The 13,900-nt window shown below is 34.7% G+C and overlaps 1 protein-coding gene across 1 annotated transcript; it reads left to right on the top strand.

Annotated features, from left to right (window-relative positions):
* The first annotated feature begins 1,660 nt into the window (after positions 1-1,660).
* Positions 1,661-5,293, top strand: LOC106339038 (protein argonaute 4-like). Its single transcript, XM_013777869.1, has 12 exons — positions 1,661-1,753; positions 2,076-2,469; positions 2,538-2,635; positions 2,712-3,206; positions 3,294-3,410; positions 3,511-3,618; positions 3,704-3,766; positions 3,838-3,951; positions 4,035-4,328; positions 4,436-4,635; positions 4,729-4,760; positions 4,852-5,293. Exons 2-12 carry the CDS (start codon positions 2,079-2,081, stop codon positions 5,025-5,027), a joined length of 2,088 nt encoding a protein of 695 aa, XP_013633323.1. The 5' UTR covers positions 1,661-1,753; positions 2,076-2,078; the 3' UTR covers positions 5,028-5,293.
* Positions 5,294-13,900: the final 8,607 nt, after the last annotated feature.

Raw genomic sequence — 13,900 nt, 5'->3', positions numbered from 1 at the left:
GATTATGTGAACAATGATATCAAATAACACATGCATGATGCAACTCAATAAAGAAAATTGTTAAAAAAAAAATAAAGAATTGATTTTTGGGCATCATGATCAATTTTGTTCATCTATCTATGGCTAGTGACGATAAGGACACTACAAGTCATAGTTTCTAAATCTTTCGATTACGTGAATGCATAACTTGCATAAAATGCAAATATATATAAATAATAAAATCAAAGCTCATAACTTTACTTCATTTTAACTCATAAGATCTCCAACCCAAAAATCAAAACTTCAAAATGAGGATTTGAAGGTTGGTTACTCCAACTATGAATTTAAAAAAAAATCCTTATAATTTTATTTATTTGTATTATAGTCATTGATATTAACAAAAGTTACTAATTTTTATGAAAAAATAACTATAAGAACCAAAAAGAAAATACAAGATAGTTTTGAGGTTGTGAATAGTAAAACCTCAAATTTAAGGTTTTACTATTTACAACTTTAATTTTTGAAGATTTGAAGTTGAATTGGAATGACACAAAACCTTGAAATTTGAGGATTTGAGGTTGAGTTGACGATTTAAAAAAGTAGGACTACCTATCATGTTGTAAGAAATCATAATATAACAATTGCTTTAAAAAAAAGAAATCATAATAATAAGACATGGAATAGAGTACCATAGCTAGCTTGCCTGCCAAATATTATTAATATTCTCCTTCTCCATCCAGCTCTGTAAATTACAAAAGTCAACACTGAATAATAATAATAATTTATCATATATCTCAATTGTATGCTATGAATATAATCTCTATAAAGAGACAACCCCCATGGTTGATTAAGCATCTTAAAAATAATAACTGGAATATAGTTTTCTTAACTGAATTAACCTAATATCCTATCATTGGGAAATTTAAAATTGCGGATGTGAATCTCTAAATTAATATAAATATATTTTTGTCAGGAAGTAAAGTGGATTACAGTAAGGTTCAACCAAGCATACACTAGGTGAGCTTAACAATAATTAAATATCGTATTCACAATAATCACATAGTTAAAAAAAATAAAAAAACAATAATAATGACATAGTTTAAGGAGACATGCATTATACTTGTCCCGTTGATCATCACTAAATAAGTATACACTAATAGTACTAATATAATTATATTATGGCGGACAGTTTGTTTTATTACGGCGCGCATTTATTTTATTAGATTAATCCGCGCATTTGATTTTGTTACGGGGGACAGTTTGTCTACCACTGCTACCAATAAGAAAAAAACATCGAATTTAAAAATTCAAAATAATCGTAAGCGGGATATAACACTTTCCAAGAAAAGTGTACGGAAGAAAGACACTCTTAACGAACGGTCAAGATCGTGTATCCTGGAACGTCTATAAACAAAATCCCTTCAACGAACGGTTATGATCGTAAGAGCAGATTCATTAAAAAGAAATTCCAAAACAAACCTTTCTAGACAAACGAACGGTCAAGATCATAGCCTGAGAAACATTAATAAATAAAGTAAACGTAACGAACGGTCAAGATTAAACGAGCAGGTTATTGTTAGATGCACCGCATAGTAGAGGATTATAACCGTAGGGCGAAGGATCCATCCTGGATAAATTCCACTGTTTAGTGTTTACTGATCAATTTAACCCATTTAGCTCAGAGCCGAAAAGGAAAAAGAAAGAGAGAGTCTCAGAAACAAATCTCTCGTCTCAGTCTTAGGGTTTTGCGTTTGCTTCATCGATACACTCAGAGGTATGATTTTAGGGTTTCGCAAATGTTTCTTCTGTTTATGAACTTTTGTAGATATGATTTTGTAAGCATCTTTTGATTTCAGTTTTTTAACCCATCTCTTAACCCATTTAGCTCAGAGCGGAAAAAGAAAAAGAAAGAGAGAGTCTCAGAAACAAATCTCTCGTCTCAGTCTTAGGGTTTTGCGTTTGCTTCATCAGAGGTATGATTTTAGGGTTTAGCAAATGTTTCTTCTGTTTATGAACTTTTGTGGATATGATTTTGTAAGCATCTTTTGATTTCAGTTTTTTGACCCATCTTGTTGGTTTGATTTGACGGTTTGCAGGATATGAGCGACGTATTCAGTCACCGGGATTCAAGACTCATGGATGAGGTCTTGAATCAAAAACCACACGATATTTGCTGGGCCATCGCCCTCACAAGACAAGCGACGTCAATCCTACGATCATTAGGCGTCATTCAAGATGACCAGAGGCTCTCAATACAATACCTCATCAACTCAGCTCGATCTTCAGGGCCAGCTCCACCCGGTTGGAAGGGAGGTATTGGAAGCTTGGAACAAGCAGCAGTCTTTTTCAAGCAGGGAGGAGCAGTTTTGAACACTGTCTGCCCGTTCACTACTAACGTCCATTCTACAGTCAGTTCTACAAACCCGTCATTTACTGGACAGAGGAGATTTGTTTTTGAGACCACAATTCACCGTAGAAGTGATTTCCCAAGTAAGTAATAAGTCAATACTGCTCCATTCTTATTATTTATATGCTAACTCATTATTTGTTGTTGTCAGGTTTAAAAGTGTTTGAACAAAAATTGCTTAGTTGTCTTATACAAAACCCAATTGCAACAGCAGTACACGACTTTCCCTCTCTCGCTCGTATTGGGAAGGTAAGAGCTGTTTTGTTTTTTAAAAATACTTTTTTGTATATTTTATTATTTCCTGTGCTAATTTTTTTTATTTCAGGATGTTTATGTACCAAACAAACACGAAGAAAGTCGCAGGGATATGGGCCATATCGATGAACAGCACGTGATGCTTCTTTGTGGGTCAACACCTAAGCACTGGTTATTTCAGGATTCCATGGGTAAACGTAGAGGAGAAGCTGGTTACGTAAAATTCATGAAAACCAAGGAAACTATCACCGAATTTGCCGAGATGAGGTTCTTGTACGAGGAAGAACAACCGGATGGGCAGGGAAAGAGAAAGAGGCAGCATTCCGGACGTGGTGGGCGCGGTGGTAAGCGCGGTGGTGGGCGCGGTGGTGGGCGCGTTGGTGGGCGCGGTGGTGGGCGCGGTGGTGGGCGCGGTGGTGGGCGCGTTGGTGGGCGCGGTGGTGGGCGCGTTGGTGGGCGCGGTGGTGGGCGCGGTGGTGGGCGCGTTGGTGGGCGCGGTGGTGGGCGCGTTGGTGTGCGCGTTGGTGTGCGCGTTGGTGGGCGCGTTGGTGGGCGGCGCGCAAAGGTGATTCTCTGTCTTTCTTGAGATTCATGTTTTAAGTGTTTTGAGATTCATGCTAACGTTTTGTGACTTTTCTGGAACCTTTTGCAGCACTGCACCTTGATTCCCCTTCAGAGGTACACAAAGGCGCTGAACACTTTCCAGAGATCTGCCCTGGTTGAGAAATCTAGACAGAAGCCCCAAGAGAGGATGAACGTTCTGTCGAAAGTAAAGTGTCTTTTGACTCTCTCATAGTTGTTATGTTTTATTAGTCAAGAGTATTGGAGTTTATATATATATATATATATATTTGGTTTAATATTTTCAGGCTCTGAAAGTGAGCAACTACGAAACTGAACCTCTCCTGCGTTCATGTGGCATTTCTATCAGCTCCAACTTCACTCAGGTGGAGGGTCGTGTTCTTCCAGCTCCTAAGGTATGATACAGTTCTTAGTTCTGATTTGATTAATTGTCCCGTGGCATTACAGTTAATATCCTCTTGTTTTCTCTGATTGTGACAGCTGAAAATGGGACGTGGGGATGTACTGTTTCCGCGCAATGGTCGCTGGAATTTCAACAACAAGGTGCTGTGTCTCTTTACCGTTCTTTGTATTTACTTTCTTGAAAGATAGTCTGATTCTCTTTTGTTGTGCAGCAATTTGTTGAGCCAACCGAGATTGACAAATGGGCAGTTGCAAATTTCTCTGCTAGCTGTAATGTGCGTCAACTGGTTGATGATCTAATCCGAATTGGAGGATCCAAAGGAATTGTAAGCAGGATTCTTTTGTCTTTTTATGTTGTTGAAAGCCTGTTTTGTAATCAACATTTGTATTAAACTGCTTTCTGTCACAGGAAATTTCTGCCCCATTTGATGTGTTTGAGGAGGGTCATCAGTTTCCCTTTTATCCTCCTCTGATTCGTGTAGAGAAGATGTTTGAAGAGATCCAGTCTAAGCTCCCTGGTGCTCCTCAGTTCCTTCTCTGTCTCATCCCCGAAAGGAAGAACTGCAACATTTACTATTCGATGTTGAGTGTGGAGCGTACTCCAGCCTTTACAACAGTGATTTCAAAGGTTCAAACCATCATCCTTGGGATGGATGTTTCACATGGATCTCCTGGACAGTCTGATGTCCCCTCCATTGCTGCGGTAATATATCACTCTCTTTACTATATATATCGTTTGCTTTCTGCATAAGCCTTTTGATTTGTGCGCTTTCTTTGATACTGATGTCTTGTTTATAATTTTTTACTTAGGTGGTGAGTTCAAGGCAGGGGCCTCTAGTCTCGAAAAACAAAGCATCTGTTCGGACACAGCCTTCAAAAGCTGAGATGATTGAGTCACTTGTCAAGAAAAATGGAACTGAAGATGATGGCATTATCAAGTTCCATTTTCTTGATGAGATTCATTTCTCTCCTGATGAGCTTCAAGAGCTCGTCCACTCGCTCTCTTACGTGTATATAGTAGTCTCGCCCTTTTTTTAACTCTAATGGCTTCTATTGTGTTGATTACATTGATCAGATTTATTTTGTTGTTCCCCATTTTGCAGGTACCAAAGAAGCATAACCGCCATCTCTGTTGGTAATTTAACCATATTCTTTTCTGTGTTTGACATTTGAAAGTCTCTGGTTTTGTCTGTTTAATAACCGAGACATTTGTGGTTCTTTTGCAGTTGCACCGATCTGCTATGCTCACTTGGCAGCTGCTCAGCTAGGAACGTTCATGAAGTTTGAAGATCAGTCTGAGACGTCCTCGAGCCATGGTGGCGTGACAGCTCCAGGACCGGTCTCTGTTGCGCAGCTCCCTAAACTCAAAGACAACGTCGCCAACTCCATGTTCTTCTGTTAGGTGTAGAAGAAGCATCTCTCTAAACTCTAATGTGCAGCAGCAGTCTGTTTTTTCCCCAACTTGGCTCTCTTTAAGTACTCTAGTAATCGGCTTTTATCCTAGGATCTCTCGGTTTCTTTTGAAGTGGTTAAGGCAACTAAACAATAGATATGGTATGTATTTTGTGACTCTATTCGCCAGTCTTGTTGCCTGTAGGGGGGGCTTGAAATATACTTTGCTCGTTGACTCTTAAGTGGTTTTTAATCTGGGATGACTTATTTTGTGTATCTCTAAGCTTAATTTAGAGACAAAAGTGAATATAACCCCAAAGGAGGTATCAAGAATCAAAGATTTATTACAGATATAAGAGGAAAACTGATATATATTGAAAAATTATAATAGCCAAACTATTATAATGACCCAAAGAACTCTTGCCACAATTCTCCTCTAATTTTTACCAAGCTTTAATATTTATAGTTCAAAATTTAGATTCTATATTTGCTCAAAAAAAATATATTTAGATTCTATTTAATGAGAAGATTACAGGATTCTGTTAAGTAGTTAACTAGCTTTACACACAAACCAACACTATACTGGCATGCGTTCATAGAAATTTGTTTTTTGTACAGATAGCGATGTTATGGGCAGACAAGAAAAGTCCCGTAAATGGGGAGGTTCATGTTGGTTTTATTAATACTTTTTACATGACAACAGAAAACGGGAAAAATAATTATTCCTCCAAATTATTATTATTATTTTTAATATAATTTTGGAAGACTTTCGATGGTCGTTGTGTTTACGAATGTTCAGCTAAAGAGTAGAATAGTCAAACTATTATAAATTAACACTCGAGGGTAGTCTTTGGAGTGCCTAAAAAGTAGTCTTTTTGTTTCAGAATAATGAATCAAATCTCTCGGGATATGTTTTATTTTGTTAATTACACCAGCCTGAATGTTCTTCGGCTTGGCTTTTGTAAGAGGAATGATGGTGTTAAGGCCAATCAAATTCAATAAAAACTCCTTGATGGAAAAAAAAAAAATCTCTCGGGATATGTAAACAGCAATAAGAAGATAGTGGTTAGGAGGCTGAAAGAGGGTTTGGAGTATGAGGACTATTACTTGTATAGAATTTTGACACGGACACCTAATTGTTTTTTATGAAAAATTGTTTTTAGAGCAAAAAATGATAACTATATCCACTTAGACTAATCTCATATATTTTATGTTTCATTAGGCTAATTATTTTTAAAATGACAATAATACCCTTAAAATTGTAATTTTTAAATATAATAAATAATGAGTTCGATCATGCGCGATCGATCGATCCGAAATTACAAAGTCAAAAGAATCGATTGATCCTGATCATTATGCAAAAAAAAAACACGGAGCATGTACTGATCGACCTGGTCCATTTGACTTGATCGACAAAAGTCGATTTAATACAGATCGACCGATCTCGAAATATAGACCGATCGATCCCGTGCTCAGGTAACTCAACCCCAAATCGGCATCCGTTTCTTCTAAACCAAAATCCTCTCTAACGTTTTTCTGTAACTCTTCCAGAGAGAACTTCAATTCCAAAGCAAGTAAACTTCCATTTTTCTTTTTATCAATATTAAAACTCCAACCTGAAACTACAACCAATTCCCAAACACCACATGAAGCATAGATATGAATCATGGTAGAAATAATGTGAAATTTTGTGAAATTTTTGTGAACAATCACTAGAATATAGAAGACGGCGTAAGAAGAAGGTTACCACGTCTTTTTTCGTTTTTTTTGTTTAGGCATTTAAATCTAATTTATTTTTCATTCAAAAATATTCCCAAATATTTTGTTTTCATATTTTTAGGAACTGATTTCTTATCCATAGAATACAACTAATCTGTAGAAATCAGTTTCTACAGGTTTTTAGAATTACAGTAATGTGTAGATTTTGATTTCTACATGTTTTAGATTTACAGTAAATCTGTCGAAGTCGGGTTCTACGTGTTTTAGATTTATATTAATGCGTAGATTTTGATTTCCAAATATTTTAGATTGGTAGGTTAAGCGCATAATGTGTATTTTAAATATTTTTAGAATACTCTTATTTGCATTGATCACGTATTCTAAACATTGTAGATTTAATGAAAAAAGTGGATTTCATTTTCTACTTTGTAGAATGCTATTTCTACTTTATTTAGAACATAATCTGAAATTTATGATATAAACATTTTTAGAACTTAAAAAAATATCACTAAGTTCATATAGGTATTTTTATCAAAAGTTACTATTTTTCCATTTTTTTTTGTTTGTAAAAATATTTATTAAATTTATTTTCAAAAATATTAAAGGGTATTATATGCAAAAATAGCACAACAAAGATATTAGTCTAAAATAACATATTTATCATTTTTTTGCTCTAAAAAAACAATTTTCCCTTTTTTGAATATTATATCCGTTAGAAGTTCACTCTCATTATCCTTTTCTTTTAAATCCGTCGTAATTCTCCAATAAAATAAAACATTTCAAAAAATATCCATATTTATTTTCATATTAGTAGTCAGTTTTAAATTTAAATTATCGGAAAAAAGATCTTCTATTCAGCTCGCACTACCAGCAATTCTATTAAGTTTTCTCTTGGGAAGAAGAAAAGAACCCCAAACAAAAAAAAAAGAATTTTCAATCCAGCGCACAAATGTAAAAACAATAAGCTTCTTATATAAGAACAAGTAAACACAATATATATATTCATTAGAAATTACTTTTAAGTTTTAATATCAAATTTCATTTGTTGTCTGAAATTTAAATCTAATTTATTTTTCATTCAAAACTAAAGGAGGCTTATTGGATTAGGGATAGATATAATTTATTTTTCTCTAAATTTTCTTTTACTGGATTGGACATTTATAATAGTTCTTACAACATTGAATCAGTCATTTATACAAAATTTTAAAATTCCTCCTCAAAAGAGAAGTTCTTATAATAGTTCTTTTTTTTTGTCAACAACATACACAGACTCAACTAAGACTCTACAAACCACACCGGTAACTCGACATCCATATGAACGACAAACGACGATTGTACCTAGCATTCCGTGCAAAACTGTATGTCTTTGTATTATGCGTCCGGGGTATATGAATGAGCTATGAGTGATTAAAACTTTCCTTCAATATCTTGATGTCTTCCAAATAACTTGCAAATGCCGGCCATTTTTCTGGTTCTGAAACCATTTCACCAACTGAGAACAATCCGTTGCAAACATAACCTGATACTGCCTTAAGTTCTTCGTGCATTCCATTGCCCAAATAAGAGCTTTGACTTCTGAGTGAAGTGGTGTTAAACTTGCCCTTGTGTTTCTTATTCTCATTAATCCTGCAAAACCTTCAAGAGTACTATACCATCCTTGTCCGGAAATAATATCATTCTCCTTCCATGACCCATTCATGAAACACCATCTCCCTGGTATATTAGGTAAGACTTGTAACTCCACCTCCCTAATTTGTATAACCCTCTCAGTTATCGATGCTTGAGCTTCTCTCCAAGTCAACGATTCAGTTTCTGCCAATTTTAAAGAATCTCTTGGATCAATATCTATGTTGCTAAAAACTTTGTTATTCCTGGCCTTTCAAATATAACATAGATTTCAAGCAAAATGATGGTCTTCCATCTGCGGAACTACTCTCCAGTACAAATAATCCATGTTTGTGTAGAGCGCCTGAGTAGGAAAGATTTCTGGATTTGAGAGAATCCTTGATAGAGCCCATACTTTGACTGCCGGTGGACATTCAAAAAGCACATGATTTATTGATTCTTCGGCCGCTCCACATCTTGCACATTGTGTATCCCCTTGTATCCCTCAAGTCCTCAAATTTTTCATTACCAAAATAAAACCCGAAACTATCTGCCACAAAAAGTGTTTTATCTTTGGTGGACATCTGATTTTCCAGGAAAAAGCCTTAAGAGGTGTGATATTTGGACCATATAATGGTAGTGATTCCTCCCCATCTGGGTAAACCCGCTCCACCTAGTAACCAGATTTCACTGTATACCTGCCATTATTAGTGAAATGCCATCCTTCTATGTCAACCATATGAGTCCGACTCAATGGTATACTCTCTATAATCTTCGCATTTTGTGCGTCAACCATGGATCGGATTGCTTGAGTATTTCAAGTCCGTGAAGTAGGATCGATAAAATAATTCACAGTAAGGTTCGGGTTAAGGTTAGTAGTAAGTTAATTGTTGTTTGCTGGTCTCGAGCGTGTGGTTGGGAGCCAAGGATTGTTCCATATTGAGATAGATGATCCTGATCCCACCCTTTTGATTAGTCCTTTACTAACTAGAGATCTAGCAGATACGATACTGCGCCATCCATAAGATGGCGAATACGAACGGATCGGTTCCAGAGGTGATGCATTTCGGAAATACCGACCTTTGAACACTCATGAAAATAAAGTATGAGGCTTCTCAATCAGACGCCACAATTGTTTTCCCAACATGGCTGTGTTAAAATCTGTGAGATCCTTGAAACCCAATCCTCCCTCTTCTTTAGAATGACATACCTTATCCCATGATTTCCAATGAAGCCCTCTTGTGTTTCCTCCCGAGCTCCACCAAAATTGTGCCGTTGAACTTGTTAGTTTCTTCATTACTGTCTTAGGGAGACGGTAGCATGACATAACATGATTAGGTAGAGCTGTGACCACTGTCTTGATGATCACCTCCTTGCCTCCTTTCGTAAAGAATTTGAAAGTCCATCCATTTACTCTGCTACTCAAACGATCTTGAACAAACCCAAAAACTTGTGTTTTCGAGCCACCCAAGCTCTCTGGTAACCCCAAATATGTCCCCATACCTCCAATATTTTGGATCCCTAAAATATCTCTGAGCTCTTGTCGATTAGTTTCCTCCCCAAATTGAATCGAATATTTCTGGAAGTTTATCAATTGTCCCGACACCGCTTCATACTCTTTCAGAATCTTGAGTATGGTCTGGCATTCCTCCTTTTGGACCTTACAAAAAAATAGACTATCATCCGCAAATAACAAGTGAGATACCGCCGGACAAGTCCTTGCAACCTTCATTCCTGTTAGTTGTTTTTCCCTTTCAGCCATTTTAATATTTTCTATTAAAGCTTCCGTGCACATGATAAATAAATATGGAGTGAAAGTTGCAACATTGGATTAGTCATTTATACAAAATTTTAAAATTCCTCCTTATTAGAAAAGTTCTTACTGAATCTGAAAATTTGATATGATTTTTAATATTATAATACACACATAACATTTTTTCTTATAAAAAGATATTAAATCTAATACCACCTAAATATTTAAGAAATATATGTTCACTTGTACATAATAATATTTTTTTAAACAATAAGACACAAATGAAAATATTAGTTTAACAGAAATTAGTAAGAAATCCAAATAAGCAAGTAGTTATTTTTTTTATATAAAAAAATCTATTTAACTTGTACTCGTGATTTTCCGGTTTGATAAATTTGTTACTAGCTTTGATCATTGTAAATATTTAATTCTACAAGATAAGTACGGAAAAAATAGAGGGTACGAGACAAAAATTAACTATTTACAAAAATAAAACCCACACCATATCCAGCTAAGTTTTATTTTAAACATTTATTTTATTTTTTAGATTGTTTGAATTTATTTTTTCTGTCTTTTAGAAGGATCGTAGGTCGTCAATGGGATCTAAAATCCGGATATAAGTCTTTGTATATGAAGTGTCTGACAGAAGTCGATATCAGTTCTAACTCTAAATGAGTCAACCTGAACTACTAATTTCAATCTTAATTTTACATCCAATTTTAAATGGTTTGAGATCTTTTATAAATATTTTATATAATGAAATTTAAATGATTTAGATGAACTTGTGTTTGATAGTTCAAAAAAAAACATATGAAGTTCAAAATATGGCTCTAATTTAATAGATTAGATATATTTAATTTTTTATTTTTTATTTCAAATACAAATGAATATTTTTAAAACAACACTAACAAAATATTTTAAAATTTTTATTTTCAAAAAGCAATTAATTTAAATTTTAGTTATCATTAAATATAATTAAAATATTTTATGTGATTTTAGTTTTTATTTTTATATCAAAACTTAATTAATTTTAATATTTAATTATATTTTAATGATAATCATGATTCAAATTACAAAATTACGAAAATAAATTGCAAATAGATTTTTTTAAATTTTTTGTTAGAATTTTATAAGGAAAGTTGTTTATTTGTATTTCAAATAAAAGATTAAGATATCAAAAGATTTGTAATAAATTATGTGTAATTTGATAAATTTTCTAAGGGATCGTCAAATCACACATAAAAAAGTCATATGACTCATATTTAATAGATTAAATTCCTAGTTTTAGTATACATGTCATCAATTTTTACTAATAATGCAAAAATATGAAATTTAAGAATTAAATTAATTTAAATATATTTTTTAACATTCATATATTTCAAGATTTTTATCTTAATTAGCATTATATAGATTAGGTTTCATATCTGAAATTCTGAAATAAAATTCTTACTGTGGATAACTTGTAGGCCTTAAAAAAAGATGAATAACTACTGAATAATTAAAACACAATAAAGCAAAAAAGTTTCAAAAAGAAGAATGGGAAATGAATAAAAAAAACATCGGGAAATCGACCAATTCATATATTAACAGAGGGCTGCGATCCCGATCAGTACATACACTGATACCCTATGCTAAAACATACATCAAAGTAGATTTATTTTAAATTTCATATACGAACTAATAAAATTAGGCTAAATCATGCATTGACCTCTTTTCCGTTAGTCAAACGTTTACAGATGATTACATGTTACTAACGGAAGCTTACGTGTCGATGAGCTGTCTAGTACGATTTAAAATAATAATAATTATAAAAAAATATTTTGTAAAATCTGTTTAGAGGAGGATTCAAACTCGGGTTATCTTGGAAAAATTTATTACGCTCAACCACAAACTGATTCATCGTTTATATTCTCTGTGGTTTAGAATATATATCTCTAGGAAATATATTTCTTCTTCCCCTTTATCTTTGAGATTTTGGCAAAAAAGAAGCAAATTCTTTGATTCAATTTTCCTCAAATCTCATTCATTTCTCTGTATTTGATTCTTTTTGTTTCTTTCATTTATGGGTTTATGGGTCGTAGACGAACATGCCAGCCAACTTGAAACAAAACAAGCTAGGTCTCCGCCTTGAACAATGGCTTTCTCGAGGTATCTATCTATCTATCTATATATATATATATACTCTAATAAAAATTTACCGCATAGCCACTGAAGTACCACTACAAAATCGTAGCTAAAAAATAAAAGCTTTCGCCACGGTAAATCTAAATAAAGCCACAGTCTAGTCACGAAAAAAAGCGTGGCTATATATAGCCACGAAAAAGCAACGAAGTATTCGTGGGAACAAATATAGCCAAAAATTTACCAATAATAAAAGAGTGGCCATGTTTTGTTTTTTGTGCCGACATCAAAAAGTTATTGCTACGTCAAGTTGTTTGACGAAAAGAGATACAGCCACGGTTATTTCATGGCTATCTCGTGGCTATATGTACTTTATTCAGTCCGCGGCAGAGAAAGATTCGATTGGGCTGTGATATTTTAAAAGAGCCACTGAATGTTCATGGCTAAAGAGTGGCTACTTTGCAATATATATACACTACACAACCGTAACATTTAGAACTTTTGTTCTTCACTCAAATTTTCTAAACAAAATGTCTTTCTACTTTCAGTCTAGAGAATATATGGATCAAAGGATTGATCATGGAAGTAATTACGTTTCAGGAACATTTCTCGGAGGTATTGACGCATTTATTCAATTTGCGTGTAATCAAGCTGAATGCTTATGAAGATCACCATCAGAATATTCCAGAAGTACAAGAAGACATTGCGCCACCTTACATGCCGGAATCTATATAAGAGATGGGTATAGCAGAACCATATCACGATAGTGTTTTTGAAGCATTTGAAGCAGCCACTCAACCTCTCTACGAAGGATGTGCAGAGGGAATATCTCAGTTGTCTCTTGCTTCGCGGATGATGAAAGTGAAGACAGATTATAATCTACCAGAAGCTTGTGTAGATGAGATATCTGAAATATTTAAAAACATACTTCCACAGCGAAATAAAGCTCCAGCAACATATTATGAGACAAAGAAACTGACACGAGCGCGTTACCCGTACAGAAGATTGACGTTTGTGTGAAGAATTGTATGTTATTTTGGAAAGGAGAAGATGCGAAGTTGGTCAGTTGTCGGTTTTTTGGAGAAGATCGTTACTACCCGAAGAATGGAAAAGGTAAAAACAAACCGAAACAGAGAATGTTTTACCTGCCAATTGCAGATCGTCTGAACCGTCTAGACCAACTCGAGGCGACAGCTTCCAATATGCGGTGGCATAAGGAACATGGGACTCCGGAAGGAGAAATGCATCACCCATCTGATGCCATTGCGTGGAAACACTTTAATGAGTTATATCCTGGTTTTGCTGCTGAAAGCTGGAATATTTATCTATGCTTATCAACAGATGAGTTTAATCCGATTGGTATGAATGGCGAAGCACATTCCCTGTGGTCCATTATTGTAAGTCCATACAATTTGCCTCCGGGAATGTGTATGAAAAGAGAATTCTTTTACCTTTCGGTGCTAATTCCGGAGCCCAAACATCCAAGAAAAAGCTTAGATATTTACCTTCAGCCTTTGATTGAAGAATTACAGAGTTTATGGATGGATGGTGTGGAGGCATATGATATTTCAAGGAAAGAAAGATTCATAATGCGAGCAGTATTGATGTGGACGATAAGCGATTTTCCAGCGTATGGGGTGCTTTTAGGTTGGACGACGCATGGTCGGTTGGCGTGCCCATATTGT

Source organism: Brassica oleracea, chromosome C4 (genome assembly GCF_000695525.1).
Source record: "Brassica oleracea var. oleracea cultivar TO1000 chromosome C4, BOL, whole genome shotgun sequence".
Taxonomy (NCBI): Eukaryota; Viridiplantae; Streptophyta; class Magnoliopsida; order Brassicales; family Brassicaceae; genus Brassica; species Brassica oleracea.
This window is presented reverse-complemented; position numbering and strand designations above follow the sequence as displayed.